Raw genomic sequence first — 25,628 nt, forward strand, 5'->3', positions numbered from 1 at the left:
ACATAAAAAACGCATCTTTTTTAATTTAATTCAGCTCGTCATGCCAATTTTGCTTTTTGAGAACCGCGGAAACAACTTTGAAGACGACCACAAAATGTAAAATCCTCAAAAGTTGTTACGAGAAACCTGCACCACATCTCAGTGCTTATTATCGGATGTATTAGGTTACGAAATCCAACTTTTCTGATATAATGTTAATATAATAATAATAATATGCTAGAGAAAGACCCCACTGAACAATTCAGAACATGAATAATCATTTGTCTTGGTAAAATGTATCTTATAACATAAGGAAGTGAAATTTTATCACCAAAGAGTGGGTGGACACCCTACATGATACACGTTTTCAACTTGTTTTAGTGTACAGAAAGCATACCAGTGAAACTCACATCAATATTACTTTTTATTTCATTATTGGACTTACAGAAGGCCTTGCGTGTTAACAAAACTAAATATCAAAAATATGCACAGTGCAGAAGAGATACAAACGATACTGTACAAACTTTTAAAAAGGAGTATCTCTTAAAGTGGAACTGACAGCATTTTAGCAACATAAATTCGTATTAAAATCTGTTCATATACACCCCCAGGAAAAATATGACACTTTTTGAAACATTTTCTGACAAGCAAGCACTTAGATAACATCATTTTCACGGTTTCATTAATTCTTAGAATGTTTGGGAATTACATTAAGTCCCCTGTAGCTCAGTTGGTAGAGCATGGCGCTTGCAACGCCAGGGTTGTGGGTTCGTTTCCCACGGGGGCCAGTATGAAAAATGTATGCACTCTAACTGTAAGTCGCTCTGGATAAGAGCGTCTTCTAATTGACTTAAATGTAAATGTAATATACTAAGGCATTTGTGAAAATTCTATAGCAATATAGAGTGGGAAATCGTCCGTACGTTTGGACAGTTAATAGACACTGCTGTAAATAAAACCGAATAAAAACATCTGTCTCGTCCAAGACCGGAGTCTACACAGACTGGTGTGCTATAGCCAATCAAAGCTACAGTAGGCCTTTATACAAACAAGCCATTTGCCACATGGGCCTGCCATCATTCACTTTGAACTGGACTGTGGGTTTACAGGCAGTTGCAACAGCACAACTTTAGATCATTGGAACGCATTCACCAAAAGCCACAAAATACACCTGAATTCATTTCTGCAAATATGTAAACACCACGGGAGTCCTCTTACATTTGGGAACTTTACAGTCCTATTGATCAAACAACCATGAAAAGGTGGGCTCTCTCTCCCTCAGTTATGCAAATCAACAACAACAAGATCAACAACTAATGCTAGCCAGAGCAAGATGAACTAAAATCTAACGTAGGAACATTAGATAAACGCTCTCAAACTTTTTCAGCTAGTTGGCTGTCAAAATTGCATTGATAAACAATGGGGAATTGTAGCCTACTTGTCCTTCTGCAGCTTGCCTGCCAATGCATACCTGTCCCAACCAAGCACCCAAGCTAACTGTCTAAAGATGGCTAGCTTGCTAGCTAGCTACTTCCAGACACAAATGAGACAACACCTCACTCTGACCATTTTACTCGCCGTAGCAGAGCTGGTTACATGTTATCTAGAGTGTTCTTGACTAACTATTACTTTTTTGGACAATGTACCAGGCCAGCTGTGATTTACAACCTGATAGCAATATTTTTTGGACTACCAAGAAATGTATTGGTGAATTATATTAATCATGCATTGAACTGCATCCATCTATTCTGCCAACAATGCCTTAGTGTACGTCATGGAACATTGAGTAAATATAACCTATTTCTAAAACCTCTTATAAAGTTGGTTTTGTAGCATAAACTGGGAATTTTATATTTTTGACTGATATTATGATTGTTTCATATCTGCAAAGTAGTTAAAACGCTATCAGTTCCACTTGAAAAGCGGACAGTGTGAGGAAGGTGAGCAAGGGTGGCTGGAACACAGAATGAGAAGTACAACTCATTCTGATTGTACTGGGTCTGCCTTTTTCTTGGGTCTGCCTCTGCCTCTCTTCAGGCCAGGAGTGGTCTGAGTACCCATCTCCACCAGTGTCTTCTTGGGGCTAACAGCACTCTTTTTAAGGGTCACTTTCTTCTTGGGGCTGACTACCCTTTTCACTCCATTCACCTCTGTAGGGAGAAGATTACAATTTGGAAACAGTGAGATTTAACCTGAGGAGAGGAAAAAGGAGAGGAAATTCTTACCTTTCTTCTTTGGAGCTTTTATTTTCTTGGCGGGAGTGCCGTCGGTCTCGTCATTAGACTCATCTTTATAATCTACCGCTTTCTTTCTTTTGGTAGTCTTCTGTGAGGAGAGGGAAAGAAAGGAGGGATGAGAACAAGTGCTGAGAGACAGAGACAGAGAGACAGACAGAGAGACAGACAGACAGACAGAGAAACAGTGGTCAAATCTCCCGGGCCGCTTGCAGCAACCTTGGAGGGGGCCGAAATCAAATATGCAATGAGAAACTCTGCTTGGGTACACGACGACCGAATGTTTACATCTGCCCGGAGCCTTGTGAACGCCTGTGTGACATCTGAGCAAATGCAATTATCACTCATCTCGCAGAGTAAGAAAACCTTATACAGGAATAATCCATTCAAAGTACAAATTAAATTATGGTTCCATGACCTTGACTATCTACATAACAACAATGGTCAGGGCTAATTCTGTTTCTGGGGTCATCGTTTAAGACATCTGGAACTGTCTTCGGTGTCAAAGTTGAGATTTGATGGTTTAGTAACTGACAAAGCAGAGTTGTATCGGTACTTAGTAAGGTGATCCCTTTTGTACCATTTTCATAAACTATGACTTTATTTATTTCCCCTTATACAGATTAAAGACTAAAACGAGATAATAACTTCATACCAGATCAGAACGAGGCGACGAGAAAGATGCACTTAATAACAGCAATCAAATCCCCTATCGCTCCGTCCTTCCCTACTCCCTTCCTCCATCTCTCAGACTGTGTAATGAACGCTCGCCCCTCTCTCGGACTTGAACTATCACTCAACAACCCCCCCCCCCCCCCCCCATTCTTCCATTTTGCCAATTGCTACCTCATGATTACCAGCAGACCCTGCTGAGCTGAACAGATTGGCTGGATAATTACATACAATAACGGCAGTGGGCAGGTACCCCTCAACTGGCATGGGCCAGCTCCCCGGTGGCACCTTCCATATGCAAACGGCATCTTGGGTAGTGCGAGGCGGGTGGAGGAAGAGGGGCTGAAGGGAGAGGGGAAGAGAGGGATGAGACCACCCCCTGCCATGAGAGCGGTGCGCTGATTGCGGGGCCGCGCCGAATCCAAGGTTACCGTGTCAGCAAATTTGTGATACATTAGCGAGGGATAAACACAGGTACTCAGACATGTCAGAGAAGAAGGATGAAGGAGAGGAGGGAGGAGAGAGGTAGAGAGGAGAGGAAGGAAGAGAGGAGGAGAAAGGTAAGATGGAGAGAGGCCATGAAAGAGGAGGAAATTGTGAGAATTGAGAGAGGAAAAAGGCTTTTGAGATGGTTGGAGGAAACCCTGTGTGTAAGCCAGTGTAATGTAGAAATGGCTTTGATCAGTAAACGTGAAGGCTGTGTGTGTTTTGTGGGTAAAAACGTCAATAAGCAGCGGTCAAGGCACATCTGTTAAAAGCATCACACCTTAATTGTATTTGAAAATCAATGCACTTGGCAGCCATTCACACTAACCTGCACAATTAGTCTGGGATCGTGCTCGGGCATTCTTACATTTCAAATGGCTTTCAACAGGTAAACACATTAGGGGTGGTTAAAATGGGCTCTGTTTGAAAGGCCGGGCTTCAAACAGGTCTGGAGCGTGCCAGGTTTTAAACGCTGAGGCTACCATGACCGCACAGCAACATGTGTGTCTCGTAATGTGCTGGGCTGTGTGTGTACCGACCTTGGCAGAGGACGATGGCCTGGCTCCATTGCCGTTGACCGATGAGAACTCCAGCTTGTCGTCATCTTTGGCGCCTATTGACTTAAGCCCCGCCTCCAGAATGGACCGGAGCTTCTGATAGGCCGGCTTGTCTGTGTAGCTTAGAGTCTTCACTTCCTCCATAAACTTCTGAAGTTCATCTAAAAAAGGAGAGAAAATAATAGATATGGGGAATTTAGATTTGAGCCTTATATTTTAGGTCAGGAGTCCCCGCACCAAGCAAAGAATGAAAATAAAGTTGTATATGAGCTGCGGTGCTTAACCAAAAAAGTATGAATGAAGATCAATAGTAGAGACAGGGTGCACACCATGAAAATACAAGTTTGATATTAATAACATTTATTGAACTCAATAGTTAAGCCAGCCCGGGCGTTTCGGCTGCTGCCTTCCTCAAGGGATGCTGGTCAAAGCAACACTATCTCAAGTATAGAAATAAAAAAAGTTTGATATAGATGTTCTATTTACAGTAATATCTACTGGGAGGGTCACATTGAGATTCAAGAATACATTTTAAGTGAGTCGTATCTACAATTCAAGGCAGCTAGCTGCAGAGTAGTTACATTTCTACAGTTCAATGTAGTAGACAGTAGAAAATAGTATGAGGCAATGAGCATCCATATGCATTTCTACCTTTTCCCAAGCTGCTCCAACAACATTGTGATAAAAACACAGTCATCCAATACAGAGAAGAAACAAAGTACCATATTGAACCAAAAATAGACAAACTAAGTCAAATCAACAATTCACAACCCTCACTGACGATAAACTAAAAAACTGACGCTCTGAACGGTTGTTATCTAGGTGTTAGTTACCACACTTCCTTCCTGTTACACTCCTTCTCTACTCTCATTCCTTTCTTCTCTGCTAATACAGCCGGCACTGGCACTTTGACCTTGGGGCTAAGTCAAGAGAGAGAGTGAGGAGGAGAGGAAGTGGCACGGTGCGTCAGCCCCTCTTCCTTCTGCTCCGTCGCTCCCAAACTGTTGTTTACCGTCTGGGCGCTAGCTAAAATAAGTCACACCAAACAGAATTAGTGATGATGGCGGACACAACAGAACCATGACGGCTCCACTACAGTCACCTCTCTCTCTGTGCTGTTGTGATGCGTTGTGTGTTGCTGTACGCACAAGACAACAGCCCGCGGAGAAATCTCTCCTTCTGTCACACGGCTGCCACAAAGCGCACAGAGCGGGCGCTGCCACATAGGGATCAGAGGAGAGGAGGCCGACAAGAGGAGGCAGAGAGGAGGGGGGAGGCAAGGCTCTGTCTTCAGGCTCTGGATTAAAGGAATAGTTAAACTCCCCAAGTCAAAGTTTGTTAAAGGCCCAGTGCAGTCAAAAACATGATTTCCCTTTGTTTCCACACTATGAAGTTGGAATAATACTGTGAAATTGTGAAAATGATGATAATGCTATTTTAGTGTAAGACCGCCTGAAATGTCAGCCTGTTTTGGTGGGATGGGGTTTTGGCCTGCCTGGTGACATCACCAGGTAGTAAATTAGTTAATAGACCAATAAGAAAGAGTTCCAAACCTCTCTGCCAATAACAGCTACTTTTCAGTTTTCCCCTCCCCACTCAGACCACTCCCAGACAGTCCTAGCAAAAGTCTTGCTTGAGAAATTGCTCTTAGCTAAGAAGCTATTTTCTTCTTCTTTTTGACCACAATTGAAAACAATCATAGTAAAGCACTTAATTGTTACCCAGAAATTATTTGATATTGAGATAAAAACGGCTGCATTGGACATGTTCCTACTTCAGATCGAAGTGGTCTTGCCGACTAGGCCCAATGGTCCATATTCTAAGTTGAACGATATGTAGAGCCAAATTAAATCTACAGGCCTCTATACCATACGAACGGCCCACAAATCGTTCAAAAATAAAAACATAGATATTTAACAAACCCTCAAAAAGTTTCTACAACATATTTGAAGTGTTTTCACTCCAAACGGCTAGCAAACACTCTAGCCGTCCCCCATACTGACTCTCACCTATGCTTCACACTAATGCACTCATCACATATGTAAGTTCACGGCTTCACAACAAAGTTAAAGTGGAAAGTTTTGTTGCGGTCGGAGAATTAGCGGTGGTGCTAATGAATTAGCACTCATTATGAGGGAATCAGCCGGTCCCATTATTATAGAGTGAACAGCCACTCTCCTCTCCGCTGTGTGTGTGTGCGCGTGTGATGAAGAAGTGCTTCAGTTCAATTAGGGCTGGTTGGGGCTGTGAATGGAGCAGAGGCACGGGATGTAATGTAGAGGGCTGAACTCACAACACAGGTGTTCTCAAGGACCACAGAGAGTCAGCCAGTTCAGCTAGCAATAATGACGTAACTGGCAAGTCTCCACTGCAATATGGACTTCAACATCCACACAAAAAGGAAACTGATACAAGGGACGAGTCCAACATAAAAAGAAGTGAAAAGACCCCACCTGGCTTGTCTTGTGAGGAGAAACACTTAGACATGAACTCTGAGACGTTATCTCTGCATCTGTAATGGAAAAAAGAGTTAGAACTGTTCGTGTGTTTTGCACATGCAGGTACACAACCGGTCAAAAGTTTTAGAACACCTACTCATTCAAGGGTTTTTCTTAATTTTTTACATTGTAGAATAATAGTGAAGACATCAAAACTACGAAATAACACATATGGAATCATGTAAGTAACCAAAAAAGTGTTAAATAAATCAAAATATATTTCATATTTGAGATTCTTCAAAGCAGCCACCCTTTGCCTTGATGACATCTTTGCACACTCCTGGCATTCTCTCAACCAGCTTCATGAGGTAGTCACCTGGAATGCATTTCAATTAACAGGTGTGCTTTCTTAAAAGTTAATTTGTGGAATTGCTTTCCTTCTTAATGCGTTTGAGCCAATCAGTTGTGTTGTGACAAGATAGGGTTGGTATACAGAAGATAGCCCTAATTGGTAAAAGACCAAGTCCATATTATGGCAAGAACAGCTCAAATAAGCAAAGAGAAACGACAGTCCATCATTACTTTAAGACATGAAGGTCAGTCAATACAGAACATTTCAAGAACTTTGAAAGTTTCTTCAAGTGCAGTCGCAAAAACCATGAAGTGCTATGATGAAACTGGCTCTAATGATGACCACCACAGGAATGAAAGACCCAGAGTTACCTCTGCTGCAGAGGATAAGTTCATTAGCGTTACCAGCCTCAGAAATTGCAGCCCAAAAAAATGCTTCACAGAGTTCAAGTAACAGACACATCTCAATAATAATAACACGTCTCTTTGTGAGACACAGTGTGGGTGAACGGATGATCTCTGCATGTGTATTTCCACCGTAAACAATGGAGGAGGTGGTGTTGTGGTGCTTTGCTGGTGACACTGTCTGTGATTTATTTAGAATTCAAGGCACACTTAACCAGCATGGCTACCACAGCATTCTGCAGCGATACGCCATCGCATCTGGTTTGGGATTAGTGGGACTATCATTTGTTTTTCAACAGGACAATGACCCAACACACCTCCAGGTTGTGTAAGGGCTATTTTACCAAGAAGGAGAGTGGTGGATTGCTGCATCAGATGACCTGGCCTCCACAATCCCCCGACCTCAACCAAATTGAGATGGTTTGGGATGAGTCGGACCGCAGAGTGAAGGAAAAGCAGCCAACAAGTGCTCAGCATATGTGGGAACTCCTTCAAGAGACTGTTGGAAAAGCATTCCAGGTGAAGCTGGTTGAGAGAATGCCAAGAGTGTGCAGAGCTGTCATCAAGGCAAAGGGTGGCTATTTGAGGAATCTCAAATATATTTTGATTTGTTTAACACTTTTTTGGTTACTACATGATTCCATATGTGTTATTTAATAGTTTTGATGTCTTCACTATTATTCTACAATGTAGAATAATGAAAAACCCTTGAATGAGTAGGTGTTATAAAACTTTTGACCGGTAGTGTACGTGGGTGACATTTACGTCATTTAGCAGACGCTCTTATCCAGAGCGACTTACTGTAGTTTTGAGTCTCTGACGTAGAGAGGGTCCTGCAGCTTGTCTTCCCAGGGCAATTTAGTACAGAGCCACTGGACCATACAGTACCCCAGGATCTCCAGATCACTCCTTCTACAGGGTGCTGTAGACATACAACAACATTTTCCCCACAGTTGAGTTGACCAATAGACACCAAACTCTGGACTTACACTTGCTGACATAATCAGCGATCAAGACGTTGAAATCTGCCCGCGTAGGTGTGCATTTCAGCAGTTTTGTTGTTAGCCAATGTCAAAGCATGATTGTGAGAGCAGCCCACCCCAATTGGCTGTCGCAAGGTTGCATAGCAGAAATGTGCATAAACGTGGGAATATTTCAACGCCGCTCGCTAGCTCGACAAACATTTAGTGTCTTTGCATTTCCTCCTCCCATCGAAAATGACTGGTTGCTGGTAGCTAGGTCTGAACGGCAGGTTATATACACCTTAACTGCTGGTAGCTAGGTGGTGTTGATACAAGCAAGTGAACTCTTTTTAGACACTTGACCAGACAAATAATTCCAATAATTACATTTTCGGTTTCAAACCATTTCCACCCCCCATTTGCTCCCAAATGAACGTTCTCCTGGCTTGGCTCAGTCAGAGGTGAGGTGTGCTGTACTTACAGACTCCTTTGTGTGCGTCGATGCTGGTGAACTCGATGGTCCCGTCGTGGCACCTCTTAGGGTCCTCCTTGTACTCCTTCAGTATGCCTTCAGGAGAGTACCTATAGGCCAGCCCATAATCTACTAAATAAACCTATAGGTTTGCAAACAAAACAGACAAATTCATGCATGCACACACACACACTGACACATATCCAACCTAAGGAGTAGACATAACATGTGGCCTATAACTAGTATATTACTAATAAACTGTACATGTGTACCAAGTTTCATGCTTTTATTTAAAAAAAAGTGGGGGGGAAATTCACATACAGTATTACCTGGACTATAAGAATAAAATAGGGATCTTTCCCTTTCAATACGATTCCATACGTATCTAGATACATTGGCTCCGATACAGGAACGACACGTTATACAGTAGTTTGAAATGATTTGATGCGATTCGGTTTAATGTGATATGATGCACTAACATTTGTTGCATAAACATATTCATTTCCCATTCTAAATTTAAATCTGCTGCTGATGGAGCTCATCAGCTGGGCCACTCTGAGCTGGATCTGTCTAAGACAACTTCTGAGTCAACTGAGATGAGCCATAAGGGAGACTAGGCATCTACCACCCAACTATCAGATTAGATGGGGGGGACAATGTAGCCAGTTTTTTGTCTCTCCACTTTGGTTCTGAAATAACCCTCACCCACTAATGAAGTTGTCATTTTGGCAGATTAAGTGTTTAAGACAGTAATGTATCAATATTTATTGTTTACAAATTAGCCATGACATAGCCAATTAATTTATAGCACAATTTTGGATTTCACCCCATCTCAAAATCAAATGGTTTCGACAGTTCTGAAGTTTTTACAAAAGACAGATAACAATAACCTTGCAAATTACATTGATTGTCACTCAACTAATAAAGCCTAATATCAGGCAAGTCATTTTAGCACGTGAATGCTGAAGGTGCCACGCAGACGTGCAAGATCAGGAACAGGCCGCCTACCTCGCGTTGGTCAGCGTGCAAAACTGGGCAGTGCGCAGTTTGACTAGGTTATTGATATTGCCTGGGGATGTTCGGCACGCATGCAAAATTACTTGTAGATCATTGACAGTCAACACAGTTACATGCAGTTGTCACAAAAGATTAGCGGTATTTTCGGAAGGTAGAAAGAACGCAATATGAGCAACAACAAAAGAATTGTGAACCCCGCTATTTGTAAAGTTTTAATGGATTTTCTGACCGATGCATGCTACATTTGGATAGGTTTGGGGTCCGCGGACCGATGGGATCAATGCGTATCGGTGAATCGTCACATCCCTACAACAAAGCATACAATACAAGTCATGGCTACAGTACAGTAGGTGGCTGCCTCGTTGCTCAAATCATCAGCTCCCAGAAAGTCAAACGAATGTTTCCAATAACTGCAGGGATGGGGGGAGAAGGCAGATTGAGAGAGAGCTAACCCTGAGACTCCCAAGGGGCCCCTTTCTAAATTGTCGTTTAAAAATAGCACTTTAATAACACACCACGGATACATTATTAATCTCTAAATTAAATATTTGCCCCTGCCCCCACCTTGTTTGCTTGAAAGAGATCTTAGCCGTCATCTAATCTCTCCCCTGTTTAGAGGAAGAATAAAGAACCCCCCCCCATCACCCTCCTCTCTCTCTCATATGTTTAATTGAATCTAATGAACCAGTGGCAGGAGCATAATCAAATAAATAAATATATCCAATGTTTTTTTTCAATTTAGCTACATATCGGGTCAAAGGAATTACTTCACTTGAAGAGGTAGAGACAATAATTTGAAATCGTACCCAGACTGAGAAATAGGCTTCCCCTCTTAAACTGTAATCCACTACACACAAAGCACATAGCTAGCTAGGCTACATAGCCCTATAATATAGTGTACCGTGTATGTGAGCCATATCAGGACTAAAAGCTCCACTACATAAGTGTTTCTCAATCCATTTCCGGGGAACTAACACACCTGATTTAACTAAACTTAACATCAAGCCCTGGCTTAATAATTAGCTTAATCAGCTGTGTTAGCACTGGGCTAGACCAAAAATTTGCACTTATAGGCCTATGTGCCCAGTCAATGCAGAGTGAATGGCAGACAGGTGGGACAGCCACTGACCTGATTGGGGTTGTTGTGGCTGAGGAGGAGGTTGGAGGCTTTGATGTCAGCGTGAACATACTCATGCTCATGGATGTACTCCAGAATGTCAAGCTACAGAAGAGAGGGGAGAAGAAAAGTCAACATATACAGTGGGGGAAAAAAGTATTTAGTCAGCCACCAATTGTGCAAGTTCTCCCACTTAAAAAGATGAGAGAGGCCTGTAATTTTCATCATAGGTACACGTCAACTATGACAGACAAATTGAGAATTTTTTTTCCAGAAAATCACATTGTAGGATTTTTAATGAATTTATTTGCAAATTATGGTGGAAAATAAGTATTTGGTCACCTACAAACAAGGAAGATTTCTGGCTCTCACAGACCTGTAACTTCTTCTTTAAGAGGCTCCTCTGTCCTCCACTCGTTACCTGTATTAATGGCACCTGTTCGAACTTGTTATCAGTATAAAAGACACCTGTCCACAACCTCAAACAGTCACACTCCAAACTCCACTATGGCCAAGACCAAAGAGCTGTCAAAGGACACCATAAACAAAATTGTAGACCTGCACCAGGCTGGGAAGACTGAATCTGCAATAGGTAAGCAGCTTGGTTTGAAGAAATCAACTGTGGGAGCAATTATTAGGAAATGGAAGACATACAAGACCACTGATAATCTCCCTCGATCTGGGGCTCCACGCAAGATCTCACCCCGTGGGGTCAAAATGATCACAAGAATGGTGAGCAAAAATCCCAGAACCACACGGGGGGACCTAGTGAATGACCTGCAGAGAGCTGGGACCAAAGTAACAAAGCCTACCATCAGTAACACACTACGCCGCCAGGGACTCAAATCCTGCAGTGCCAGACGTGTCCCCCTGCTTAAGCCAGTACATGTCCAGGCCCGTCTGAAGTTTGCTAGAGTGCATTTGGATGATCCAGAAGAGGATTGGGAGAATGTCATATGGTCAGATGAAACCAAAATAGAACTTTTTGGTAAAAACTCAACTCGTCGTGTTTGGAGGACAAAGAATGCTGAGTTGCATCCAAAGAACACCATACCTACTGTGAAGCATGGGGGTGGAAACATCATGCTTTGGGGCTGTTTTTCTGCAAAGGGACCAGGACGACTGATCCGTGTAAAGGAAAGAATGAATGGGGCCATGTATCGTGAGATTTTGAGTGAAAACCTCCTTCCATCAGCAAGGGCATTGAAGATGAAACGTGGCTGGGTCTTTCAGCATGACAATGATCCCAAACACACCGCCCGGGCAACGAAGGAGTGGCTTCGTAAGAAGCATTTCAAGGTCCTGGAGTGGCCTAGCCAGTCTCCAGATCTCAACCCCATAGAAAATCTTTGGAGGGAGTTGAAAGTCCGTGTTGCCTAGCGACAGCCCCAAAACATCACTGCTCTAGAGGAGATCTGCATGGAGGAATGGGCCAAAATACCAGCAACAGTGTGTGAAAACCTTGTGAAGACTTACAGAAAACGTTTGACCTGTGTCATTGCCAACAACAGGTATATAACAAAGTATTGAGAAACTTTTGTTATTGACCAAATACTTATTTTCCACCATAATTTGCAAATAAATTCAGTAAAAATCCTACAATGTGATTTTCTGGATTTTATTTTCTCATTTTGTCTGTCATAGTTGACGTGTACCTATGATGAAAATTACAGGCCTCTCATCTTTTTAAGTGGGAGAACTTGCACAATTGGTGGCTGACTAAATACTTTTTCTCCCCACTGTAAATATGAAACATATTATTTACTGAGATAGTAATGCATCGGCAAACAAAATGAGCTAGAATATTCTTAACACAACACTAAAGATATAGTCAATGAAATAAACAGCCAACATTTTTTATAGCGTGAATGAAATAAATCAATGCTTAAGTTGATGTTTTCTTGGCTCTATTATCTTTCGGCAGTTATGATGAGTAAACTCACGAGTCTCAGACCGAGCTGCAGGACCAGTTTTCGGGGGAACCTCCTCCCACTCTCCTCAAACTTCTTCTGCAGGTCTGTCCCAAACCGGTCCATCACCATGAACCTGTACCTGGGAGGGGAGGAAGCAGAGGGAAACAGATTCAGTGTGCATCCCAAATGGCACCCTATTCCTATAGCGCACTACTTTTGACCTGGGCCCATGGCACCCTATTTGGTGCACTACTTCTATGGCACCCTATGGCCCCTGGTCAACAGTAATGCACTATAAAGGCAATAGAGTGCCAATTGGGATGCACACAATCGCATATGTTAATCAATCAACATCACTTTCTTTGTAGCTGGAGAAGTAGGAGGTTGGTTAGACATTCATAAATGCATAACTTTATGGGTGTCTGTAAAGTATGCCAACTGCTATGTTGGTTCAAAGCAGTGTTGTCATGATACCAGAAGTTTTACGTCGATACCAGGTTTAGTATACCAATACTAGATACTATCACGATACTCAATACCAAAATGACACCATGGAGAATCAAGAAAGCGTATATGCCAAAGTCACAGAATGGCACTTGATCCAGACATATTTTTTGAGTTTAATATCATTACATTTAAAATGACACAATCATACAATCAATTTGACTTAGGAAAAAAATACAAATCTAAGTATATAACATAATGGTAATCATTTATTTGAATGGTAAATCTGTAGTCTATTGATTAACTGGGTAAATCAAGATGTAGCCTAGGCCTATTCACAATACAGGTGAATGCATATTAAATAGGAGTGTGTGCGTGCATTGAGTTATTGAGCTTGTTTTGGACTGATTTCATGGGCCTACAGATGTAAAACAATATTTCCGTTCCATTTGGGACTTATTTTATTGTACTGATCAACAACATTTGCATAAAAGAAGCAATATCTTCTTTTATAAAAGTGTGTGCTGTCTCTTTAAGACCCATGATGTCATTCACACACAGTTCGAGGCTCAAACAAAGATGATCTTGACTGGGAGAGAAGTGAGGTTGGGGAGATGAAGTGAATGAATAAAGTTTTTGGTGACAATCTGCTTTGAAATCAGCAATATTTTGAGGACAGGGTAGAGCCAGCAATGAGTAAGTGGAGCAGGCACGGATTGCTAGTGCTATAAGTGGACATCGGCTGCGCTGATAGACACACTTGATCCTCTCTCGATCAGTAGATGACGTGAGACACATTTGACAAAAGTACAGAAAGTAACAAATTCTAGTACCAAACCGTTTTTCATGTTATAGTATTGAAAAAGTACTACGGTTTCGGTATACTGTGTAACACTAGTTCAAAGGTATTTAAATGAGACTGCCATCAAAGTATTGAAAGAACCAGGTTTAAAAGAGGCACTACTAAATACCTTTTCCCTCCTTTCTCATGCAGTCCGGACCCCCAGTACTTTGGCACTCCCAAATACTTCATTTTATGAGACTTCATCCAACTCTGAACTACAATACAAAAAAGGGTAGAACAATAACCTTTATGGAATAATGAGCAGTGCAACTATATAAGCCATACTACATATGAAAAACAGCAAAAGACAAGCCTAACAAAAAATTACAACATGCTAAAAGACAGTCACTTGTTACGGGTTAAACTATATGACTGCAAGTGAAAAATAACAGTAAGGCAAATCAAGATAGTACTATACAGCCTTCAAACAAATGCTTCTAAACACACTTCCTAAAACTTGGTGGTGGTGCTCAAAGTAATAAAAGCAGGGTAATCCCATGGGGGCAAGCCAGAGGCGGCCACAAGCTAATCTGCTACTGGGACAAATATTTACCAACAGACACAACCATATTCCATGAATAAAATATGAGCCTTCGTTCCTTAGTAATATAACAGTTAATTGTCAGGGGAGATTGACATTTGGATTGTTATGATATAAAATGCAAAGTTGTGGCCTTGGGGCGAACACAGGAGCCAAAGGCACCATGTTGGAGAGAGAGGCCCTCACTACACGGCCCTACAACTTTACTTCTTTAATTAAGAAAGTTGTTCATTTCACTATTCGTGTTTGTTTGTTCCAGTGTTAAGGGACCGTGTGTGTGTGTGTGGGTGTGCGATCATGAGGGAGGGAGTGGTATGTGGTATGCATACTTAGATCCGGCTTGGCAGCTCGCATGTAGAACTTGAGCTCTGAGAACAGTGGTCCGTTGTCACTGGGCTCCTAGATTACGAAAAAAAAACAGAGGACAGTTGACCAAACAGTACAGTTTTATGTCAAGTTTATGACATAATCAGGAGCATAAGATCACAGTTACAGTGAGGGAAAAAGGTATTTGATCCCCTGCTGATTTTGTACGTTTGCCCACTGACAAAGAAATGATCAGTCTATAATTTTAAATGGTAGGTTTATTTGAACAGTGAGAGAAAGAATAACAACAACAAAATCCAGAAAAACGCATGTCAAAAATGTTATAAATTGATTTGCATTTTAATGAGGGAAATAAGTATTTGACCCCTCTGCAAAACATTACTTAGTACTTGGTGGCAAAACCCTTGTTGGCAATCACAGAGGTCAGACGTTTCTTGTAGTTGGCCACCAGGTTTGCACACATCTCAGGAGGGATTTTGTCCCACTCCTCTTTGCAGATCTTCTCCAAGTCATTAAGGTTTCGAGGCTGACGTTTGGCAACTCGAACCTTCAGCTCCCTCCACAGATTTTCTATGGGATTAAGGTCTGGAGACTGGCTAGGCCACTCCAGGACCTTAATGTGCTTCTTCTTGAGCCACTCCTTTGTTACCTTGGCCGTGTGTTTTGGGTCATTGTCATGCTGGAATACCCATCCACGAACCATTTTCAATGCCCTGGCTGAGGGAAGGAGGTTCTCACCCAAGATTTGACGGTACATGGCCCCGTCCATCGTTCCTTTGATGCGGTGAAGTTGTCCTGTCCCCTTAGCAGAAAAACACCCCCAAAGCATAATGTTTCCACCTCCATGTTTGACGGTGGGGATGGTGTTCTTGGGGTCATAGGCAGTATTCCTCCTCCTTCAAACACGGCGAGTTGAGGTAATGCCAAAGAGCTCCATTTTGGTCTCATCTGACCACAACACTTCACCCAGTTCTACTCTGAATCATTCAGATGTTCATTGGCAAACTTCAGATGGGCCTGTATATGTGCTTTCTTGAGCAGGGGGACCTTGCGGGCGCTGCAGGATTTCAGTCCTTCACGGCGTAGTGTGTTACCAATTGTTTTCTTGGTGACTATGGTCCCAGCTGCCTTGAGATCATTGACAATATCCTCCCGTGTAGTTCTGGGCTGATTCCTCACCGTTCTCATGATCATTGCAACTCCACGAGGTGAGATCTTGCATGGAGCCCCAGGCCGAGGGAGATTGACAGTCTTTTGTGTTTCTTCCATTTGCGAATAATCGCACCAACTGTTGTCACCTTCTCACCAAGCTGCTTGGCGATGGTCTTGTAGCTCATTCCAGCCTTGTGTAGGATGTCCCTGACATCCTAGGAAAGCTCTTTGGTCTTGGCCATGGTGGAGAGTTTGGAATCTGATTGATTGATTGCTTCTGTGGACAGGTGTCTTTTATACAGGTAACAACCTGAGATTAGGAGCACTCCCTTTAAGAGTGTGCTCCTAATCTCAGCTCGTTACCTGTATAAAAGACACCTGGGAGCCAGAAATCTTTCTGATTGAGAAGGGGTCAAATACTTATTTCCCTCATTAAAATGCAAATCAATTTATAACAATTTTGACATGCGTTTTTCTGGAATTTTTTGTTGTTATTCTGTCTCTCACTGTTCAAATAAACCTACCATTAAAATTATAGACTGATCATTTCTTTGTCAGTGGGCAAACGTACAAAATCAGCAGGGGATCAAACACTTTTTTCCCTCACTGTATACTCATCCTGGAAACACTATGCATCATAGGTAGGCCTGGAGTCATGCAGGGTAGTCAGATTGAACGGAACACGTGAGTATATTGTCATGAACTGTACAGGCATAGAGTAAGGATGCTAAATGTCTCCTTTGTCTTGCTTGTACAGGCATGAGATAGAACTGAGGCCAATCAGGCAATCATATACAAAGGCATGTGTTATCAAGCCAGAGTTGTCTTACCACTTTGATGACATATGGGGCACCAGCACCAACTGTTTTAGATGAATGCTCATCGGCTGTAAAACAATAACAGACCTCAGACTAGCCTATAGTTTGAAAGGGAAAGGGCTGATAATACATACGCAAGACATACAGTAGTATTCCTGATCTTCTGAGGTCAGCGGATTAGGAATTCCCAATCAATAATCAATGAACTAGCCTAGATGTGTTTTATAACCCATGTTGCCATGCCTCTCTTACCTAAATAGAGCAGTCCGAAGCCGCCCTGTCCAATGGGGGCTCCCAGTTTCCAGGACTTCTTGCCAGTATCTGTAAGTACTTCTCCAGGCGGGAACTCCTCGGCAAGCTTCCTCTTTTCTGGTCCTCTGCCCTTCCCTGCTGCCTTGGCTTTAGGGGGCATCTGGAGGGACAGGATAGAGAATCTATGTAATCTAGCTATACATCTACCAGATGTAACAGTGCTTCATTCAACAAAACTATCTTGTCACTGCCAGCCAATAAGGTAGCCTGGCTCCTCCTAAACCATATAGCTAGTTATAAAGCTAGCAATGCCTTAATTTGACCATCAACAACGTAAAGCAGTTGAATGTCTCAGTGAAGTTTGAATATGATGTGTAAACAGCATATCACATGATAGATCACTTGGGTTTTCAAATCGCTCTGGCAAGCGATTGAAAGAAGGTAACCACTAAGGTAGCTAGCACATTGATTGTTACTGGCTCATGCTGGCTCATAGAACTACCTAGCTAAGATAGATTATATATACAAAAAGTATGTGGACACCCCTTCAAAATAGTGGATTCTGCTTTTTCAGCCACACCCATTGCTGGCAGGTGTCTAAAATCGAGCACACAGCCCTGCAATCTCCATAGACAAACATTGGCAGTAGAATGGCCTTACTGAAGAGCTCAGTGACTTTCAACGTGGCACCTTTCCAACAAGCCAGTTTGACAAATTTCTGCCCGGCTGGAGTGGTGTAAAGCTTGCTACCATTGGACTCTGGAGCAGTGGAAACGCATTCTGTGTAGTGATTAATCACCATCTGGCAGTCCAACAGACGAATTTGGGTTTGGTGGATGCCAGGAAAACGTTACCTGCCCGAATGCATAGTGCCAACTGTAAAGTTTGGAGGAGGAATAATGGTTTGGGCTAGGTCCCTTAGTTCCAGTGAAGGGAAATCTTAATGTTACAGCATAAAATGACATTCTAGACGATTCTGTTCTTCCAACTTTGTGACAACAGTTTGGGGAAGGCCCTTTCCTGTTTCAGCATGACAATGCCCCCGTGCACAAAGCGAGGTCCATACAGAAATGGTTTGTCGAGATCGGTGTGGAATAACTTGACTGGCCTGCACTGAGCACTGACCTCAATCCCATCGAACACCTTTGGGATGAATTGGAAGGCTGACTGCGAGCCAACCCTAATCGCCCAACATCAGTGCCCGACCTCACTAATGCTCGTGGCTGAATGGAAGAAAGGCCCCGCAGCAATGTTCCAACATCTAGTGGAAAGCCTTCCCAGAAGAGTGTTATAGCAGCAAAGAGGGGACCAACTCCATATTAATGCCCATGATTTTGGAATGAGATGTTAGACGAGCAGGTGTCCATATACTTTTGGTCATGTAGCTTATTAACATCAATCTAACCAGTTTCACGAATGGGGCGAGAGGGCTTTTCCTATTTAGCTAACGTTAGCTAGTTGGTAGCTAAATTTAGCGAACATAAACGCCAATATTGGGTAAACAAGCGTGCATCCGTGTGAAAGATTGGCAGGCAATTTCAAAAGCCAGCGAACATATAGCTAGTTAGCTTAACTATTTTGCTAACGACTTAGCTACATTAGTTAGCTGATGTTAGCAATGGCCTGCTTCATTCTGATGAAGCCTTTGGATGATTAGATCGCAAAACCCAGCGTTTCCGTGATAATCGTGTTCCTAAACACGGTATATCAAAACAACAAAGGCATTGCATTTCACAGGTTTACCTCGTTGACTTTGTTGTAATTTCCAAGTTATCCTCGATGCTCCTCAAAAATTCCCGCACTACAGTCCAACCGGAAATCGATGGGGCATGCTGCAACACTGCCCAAGCCTATTGGTCAGAAACACGTTCTGATATTTGCATATTTACAGGGGTGCTGGGAAATGACGTTCTAAATCGAATGTGATTCTGATGCAGGTGCTGATGCTGAGGAGGAGATGGAGGAGGATAAAGGAGAAGAGGAGGAGCAGCAGCATATACCTCTATCTACATGCAAAAGTATAAAAATAAGATGTTTTATATGTAATTGGATAGGTTTAGCAAAGGTAGTAGAGGTTGCAGGCAGTGGGAAGATACAAATGAGAAGTTGATCATTCTCATATTGTATGATATATATTATATATTGTATAATTCTCAATTATATTGTTACCTATTTTAAACAAGTTTAGGTTAATTCTTATTGTACTTGTTGCTGGCCATTTGATAGCCTTGGAAAATATTGGGTTTCACTTGCATCACAGGGCACGTGGCTCATCAATAAGATATGGTCACATGAGTAGCCCTATCTTGTTTCTACCCTGAACTTCTCTCCGGAAGTGTTGCAATGGGGACCTGAACTTTGGGAGAGTTTGAATCCTGCTGTCACTAGACGAGGATTTTATTCAATGCCATCGCTTTTATAACAAAACGTGTAGTTTGATGACCTGTGAGATACGCCTGTATAAAACAAGAATGGCCCTTGAGATGTCCAACGATAAACGGATAAAACTCGGAGCGCTCTGGTGACTCGAATCCAATTGCGCCCCTATCCAAAAAATATCCTCCCCAACCAGGAGATTCATACTGGACGTTTGGAAGCGGAACGAACGATGACTAGACGCAGTGACAGCGATAATGACGGAGAGACTTCGTCCCCGTCTCCGTCCTGGCGCCCAAAGAAATGTAAAGGTGAAAAGCATGTGTCTTTCCCTCCGGATGAGGAGATAGTGTCAGGCTTCGCTGAGCGCAAGGACACAAGCAATGGTAAGCTGATGTCCTCTACCTCTTCTCTCCCTTGATGGCTCTGAGGGAATAAGGCATACCTTTTAGGATTTGATATAGGTCCACTATCTTCTCAGAATCTGCACAAATGCACATAGGTATGGTATAGGCCTGTCGGCATAGGCTAATGTTGTTCTGTGTAGTGTGGAGGGCTGATGTAAGGTAGGCCTAGCACTAATCAGTTTCACACTCTGCTCATTGACATTTTACATGGTCTCAAGATCAAGTCTCCTGATTTGTATTCTGGCTCTCCCCTCTTTCCCTCCTTGATTTCCCCTCCCTCCTATATTTATTAGTGCTTTGCATAAACATGGTAACCAACACATAATCACAGCAGTATCTCCTAGTGACCTAAATGTTTTGAAGTAAATAAATAAATTACTGTAGATATGTTTAATTAATGGCAAGGATTTAAGCATCCTGAGGCACACACACACACACACACACACACACACACACACACACACACACACACACACACACATACACACACAAGCACACATACACACTTTTTAAATCAAATTCAAGATAAGTGTTTTTATTGGTTTAGAGGGAGCTGTCATTCTCTGGATATACCTACAGTACATGGTGTTTACAGAACCATTGGAATGACTATGGAGGCCTTTATCATGTTATGGTTTTAGTGATGAATGCTGTGAAATACATTGTTTGTGAGCTATATAACTTTAATGTGACACAAATGATGTATCAAGTTTGAGACAGTCAGTGAGTCAAGTGTTTCCATCTGCAAGTCCTATAGGCCTAGCTACATCTGTTAGGCTCACTCCATACGGCATATGGGATGAATTTGATCGCTTGATTGGTTGATTTATAAGGCAGATACTCATCCTCTCTGCCCTTCCCACTTCCAAATGACTGACATATTCTCCCTTCCCCACAGTCAGTCAATCAGAAGCATACAGTATGTATCCGAAATGGCACCCTATTCCCTATATATTGCACTACTTTTGACCAGAGTCCTATAGGCCCTGGTCAAAAGTAGCAAACTAAATAGAGAATAGGGTGCCGTTTGGGACGCAGAAACAGTTTACCATCCGTATGGCACTCTCCAGTCTCTCTAAGCACTTTGGAGTGGGAGCTCCCAGTTCATTGGACAGAGAGACATTAGGGTAGGTAATGAGTGTATTCTTCTATTTTAGTTGACAGCCTCACCTTGGCAGAGGTAATTGAGGCCTACAAGAGGAGCTGCGACAAGCACCAGGTGGAACCTAAACCCAAGATTCTGGACCAACTTGAGGTACATTCCACAGAGATCCTATTAAAAGATGAGTTCTATGTAATTCTATGGTACATTCGTAGAAAATATGCTTCTAGAACCAAGACTGCTTCAAAGTCATATTTCATACATATGGTCCCTAAAATCATATATTTCAACCCATTTCTGGCAGTAATTGAAACCCGTTTTGGGGTCTTTTTAACCCTCCCAAAATCACATATATATATTTTTTACAGTATACAGTACATGTTGCACTGTGGTACAGTAGTAGTGAAAAAGAAAGACAAATCTCATCAGTTCAAATCGGTATACTACCCAGTGATATGAATAATCTCTGACTATACTGATTTGTGGTGACAGGATAATTTTTTTGTGTAATAAGACAAGATTTTACTACAGATAGGCAGAGATACTGTGGTCCCTTGGCTTTATAGCAAACAACCACAGTAGTAGAAACGCACAGTGTGACTGCACATATTAAAATTCCAAGGGTAATTTGGATCAGTTCGTTCAATCAGCCTCAATCAGGCTTATTGCACAAGAAATTAGAACTGCATCTCTAGTGCAAACAAGAAGCTAAGAGCATGTTAACTACTACATTGGATTTAAGTTAGTGGCTTTGTAAATAATAGCACAGCTGTAAACAAAAACAAATAAACATGGGCTAGTGCGGGTGTACAAACACAAACACACACAACTAGTATGTGCGTGTAACAGACGCACGTACGTACACACACACACACACACACACACACACACACACACACACACACACACACACACACACAAACTCCGAGATGTATAATTTATTTTATGTACTTACTTATTTTACTTGGACCAGCCATGTTAAGAACATCAGTTTCCCTCCTGCATAAATTTAAGATTAGATCAAGGAGAATAATTTGTTGGAAATTAGAGACTTAGTAGTGCTTATATTAAGCACACACACTCACACATACACACACTGTATTATCTTGGACGTACTAATGAACCCAATTGCTTTTGAAATGAATGTAGGTGGTCCTCCTAAAAGAGTAGAATATGTATGGTTAAGGAGTAGCTAAGAGGATAAATATTTAGCCGAGAGAGAGAGAGAGAGAGAGGGCTGCGAGTGAATTCATAATAAGAGTATGCAAAATGAGAGTGTGAGCTTAAAGAGCATATTTATTAAATTAGGTATTTTCAGGCAGGGTAATCCCCCTGAGGTTGGCCGTTGAAGACTATTTAAAGCTTTTATTGTACCCGTGGGCTTTCGCTGTTTCTTTGAAATGTTTTAAGTGGATAAAACAGTATTGCTTTTGGTTACATCTTCATAAACAATAATGGGTTTCAGCTCAGGGCCCAAGGCTGCCTTAGTTAAACACAGACTCTCTTACTCTTTCATTTCATTTTCCCTCTGAAGTCTGGAATTTCATGAAGCTTTATTTTCTGGGTTAGATCCTGTGATTATGTACATAATTCTGATAAGTCCTATCAACATAGTTAAGCCCTATTTAGGCATGGGGGGAGAGGTTAACTTCTCAAAATTCTGCAATCATTCCGATTCAAATTGAGACACTTGACTTTGACATGAAGGACTGTTGTAATTTTTTGTTTGAATGGCCCAACGGCAGCCATTTTTACATCAATAAAGTACCTTACTCTAATAGATTTCCATAAAAATTTAGAAGAAAAAAAAAAAGATTTCTCAAGCAATAATTTTGCTAGGGCTGTCTGGGAGTGGTCTGAGTGGGGGGGGGGAACTTAAAACTAGCAGTTATTGGCAGAGAGGTTTGGAACTCTCTTTGTTGTTGGTCTATTAACCAATTTACCGCATGGTGATGTCACCATGGATGCCGAAAATCCTGCCCATGCACACCTGATGATTAGAAGGTCCTGTGTAGATTGTATTTTCAACCAGCAACTATCAGGAAATAACACTGAAGACATTTTTTCTCACTTTTACAGTGTTAGTAGTTTCATCAGCTGTTGTACAATATGATACAAAACACAGGAAAAACAGAATGTTGACTGCACTTGGCCTTTAAAGTATGATTTGTTTACTTTTATGTTCATTAATTTCAAAAGCACCTCCGATTTTATTAGTGTTCTGTATTCATTTGGAGCTCTCACCTACAGTACAAGGGTGAAATTCAGAAATGTTTTAATATGATTCCAAAATACTATAAGACTCTAATCACATTGACCTAAATAGGATTTAGTATTCTCTCTGGGTTATAGGCACCAGGTGGAGTAGCCTAAGCTAGGAATTAGTTGCTTGTTGTTGAATCATTTAATGAATAGATATCGGATATTTCTCTTGCAGATTTTTCAGTTGAGTGGACTGAGGAGAAATCAATTACCTCGACATAAATTCCCTATTTATTGAAGGATGAATTATCCCTCCCAGTGCAAAGCTGCCAACGTGACATTTTACTGCTATTAAATTCATAAGGTCACATTCAATTCACAGAAATGTAGTTTTTTTGTGTGTGGCTAAATCCTTCTAAGAAAAAATCCCCCCTAAGGAATATAAAGACAAGAAAAAATATTTGTGCATTAAATGCAAACCCTGCTGGTTTCTCATTCTTTTGATTAGCATTAATATTGCTCTGCTATAGTGGCCTACCTACGGTACGGTAGTGTTACAACATGATCCTTGGCTGCTGCCAGCCAGTGTGCCTTTCACAGCACACAGAGATACCTCTCTCTCTTTCTCACCACATGTAATTCTAAAGAAAACACATAAAAAAAGGGAATAGGCAGATGAGAGGTAAATGTCACTAAGTAAGTGCTGCACTATTTCCAAGGCTGTTGTTAGTGCTGCACTATTTCCAAGGCTGTTGTTAGTGCTGCATATACAAATAAAAGCTGAGACAGGAGAAAGGGATTTGAATGTTTCCGACTGAATGCAGGCTTATCAAAAAACAGCAGGGGAACCGGACATATGTCTCCTCGCTCATTACAACACAGACAGCGATAAGAGGGGATGCTTACTGGGGCAATGCCCTAACCACAGCTATCTGAACGCAGGAGTGTGAGAGCCTGAAGAGAAGAGGGCTTCCTTTCCTTAGCTTGGCTGGACGCCATTGGGAACCTACACAGGCTCACACTCAAGATTGTCATTTGGTAAACGCTCAGACAAACTTTCACTAAAACATCCTTTATTTAGAAGTGAAAGGATTGGTGCCTCCTCTCAATATACATTTTAATTTGAGAGGAGACCTTCTAATATGGTTCATTTTGGTTTAAGTAAAATCAAATCAACAGTGGACAAAATAGCTATGAAATAAGTAACCTAAAATGATTTGTAGTAGTATTAGTCCTATTTTGGAATAAAAGCAGTATTAGTATTAGTGATTATTGAATTTATTAGCAGTTGTCATATTGCTGTTGCAGCAGCACCATCTTGATAAGATCTGACATATCCAGCGATCAGGCATAGGTTTTGTAAATAGCTTACAGTGGCTTGCGAAAGTATTCACCCCCCTTAGCATTTTTCCTATTTTGTTGCCTTACAACCTGGAATTAAAATGGATTTTTTGGGGGGTTTGTATCGTTTGATTTACACAACATGCCTACCACTTTGAAGATGTAAAATCTTTTTTATTGTGAAACAAACAAGAAATTAGACAAAAAAAAACATTTTGCAGCAATTACAGCTGCAAGTCTCTTGGGGTATGTCTCTATAAGCTTGGCACATCTAGCCACTGGGATTTTTGCCCATTCTTCAAGGCAAAACTGCTCCAGCTCCTTCAAGTTGGATGGGTTCCATTAGTGTACAGCAATCTTTAAGTCATACCACAGATTCTCAATTGGTTGAAGTCTGGGCTTTGACTAGGCCATTCCAAGACATTTAAATGTTTCCCTTTAAACCACTCAAGTGTTGCTTTAGCAATATGCTTAGGGTCATTGTCCTGCTGGAAGGTGAACCTCCGTCCCAGTCTCAAATCTCTGGAAGACTGAAACAGGTTTCCCTAAAGAATTTCCCTGTATTTAGTGCCATCCATCATTCCTTCAATTCTGACCAGTTTCCCAGTCCCTGCCGATGGAAAATCATCCCCACAGCATGATGCTGCCACCACCATGCTTCACTGTGGGGATGGTGTTCTCGGGGTGATGAGAGGTGTTGGGTTTGCGCCAGACATAGCGTTTTCCTTGATGGCCAAAAAGCTCAATTTTAGTCTCATCTGACCAGAGTACCTTCTTCCATATGTTTGGGGAGTCTCCCACATGGCTTTTGGCGAACACCAAACGTGTTTGCTTATTTTTTTCTTAAAGCAATGGCTTTTTTCTGGCCACTCTTCTGTAAAGCCCAGCTCTGTGGAGTGTACGGCTTAAAGTGGTCCTATGGACAGATACTCCAATCTCCGTTGTGGAGCTTTGCAGCTCCTTCAGGGTTATCTTTGGTCTCTTTGTTGCCTCTCTGATTAATGCCCTTCTTGCCTGGTCCGTGAGTTTTGGTGGGCGGCCCTCTCTTGGCAGGTTTGTTGTGGTGCCATATTCTTTAATAATGGATTTAATGGTGCTCCGTGGGATGTTCAAAGTTTCTGATATTTCTTTATAACCCAACCCTGATCTGTACTTCTCCACAACTTTGTCCCTGACCTGTTTGGAGACCTCCTTGGTATTCATGGTGTCGCTTGCTTGG

General features: G+C 41.8%; 2 protein-coding genes across 2 annotated transcripts in view; one reads left to right on the forward strand and one right to left on the reverse strand.

Moving 5' to 3' along the window:
• Positions 1-389: 389 nt before the first annotated feature.
• vrk1 (VRK serine/threonine kinase 1) lies at positions 390-18,802 on the reverse strand. Its single transcript, XM_084182038.1, has 13 exons — positions 18,725-18,802; positions 16,982-17,141; positions 16,742-16,797; positions 14,762-14,831; positions 14,019-14,106; positions 12,634-12,742; positions 10,703-10,795; positions 8,566-8,698; positions 7,924-8,044; positions 6,382-6,440; positions 3,911-4,089; positions 2,205-2,304; positions 390-2,129 (listed from the first exon to the last, which is right to left on the reverse strand). The coding sequence occupies exons 2-13, from the start codon at positions 17,139-17,141 to the stop codon at positions 1,960-1,962; spliced, it is 1,338 nt and encodes a 445-aa protein (XP_084038164.1). The 5' UTR covers positions 18,725-18,802; the 3' UTR covers positions 390-1,959.
• Positions 18,803-19,589: 787 nt separating this feature from the next.
• LOC311145643 (protein phosphatase 1 regulatory subunit 37) overlaps positions 19,590-25,628 on the forward strand; it is a gene marked incomplete at both ends in the record, with an annotated part of 41,111 nt that continues 35,072 nt past the window's right edge. The window contains 2 exons of the mRNA XM_084181910.1: positions 19,590-19,743; positions 20,922-21,019. Of these exons, the coding sequence (XP_084038036.1) occupies positions 19,590-19,743; positions 20,922-21,019 (252 nt within the window). The remainder of the gene's footprint in view (positions 19,744-20,921; positions 21,020-25,628) is intronic.

Source organism: Coregonus lavaretus, assembly GCF_964263955.1.
Source record: "Coregonus lavaretus genome assembly, chromosome: 18".
Lineage (NCBI taxonomy): Eukaryota > Metazoa > Chordata > Actinopteri > Salmoniformes > Salmonidae > Coregonus > Coregonus lavaretus.

Bases quoted from the DNA above. Each gene is read 5' to 3' on its own strand.
- vrk1 (XM_084182038.1), bottom strand. From the start codon at position 17,141: ATGCCCCCTAAAGCCAAGGCAGCAGGGAAGGGCAGAGGACCAGAAAAG. The intron at 16,798-16,981 runs GTAAGAGAGGCA...ATTGTTTTACAG, and splicing joins CTTCGGACTGCTCTATTTAG to CCGATGAGCATTCATCTAAA. The intron at 8,045-8,565 runs GTAAGTACAGCA...GTATGTCTACAG, and splicing joins CGACGCACACAAAGGAGTCT to CACCCTGTAGAAGGAGTGAT.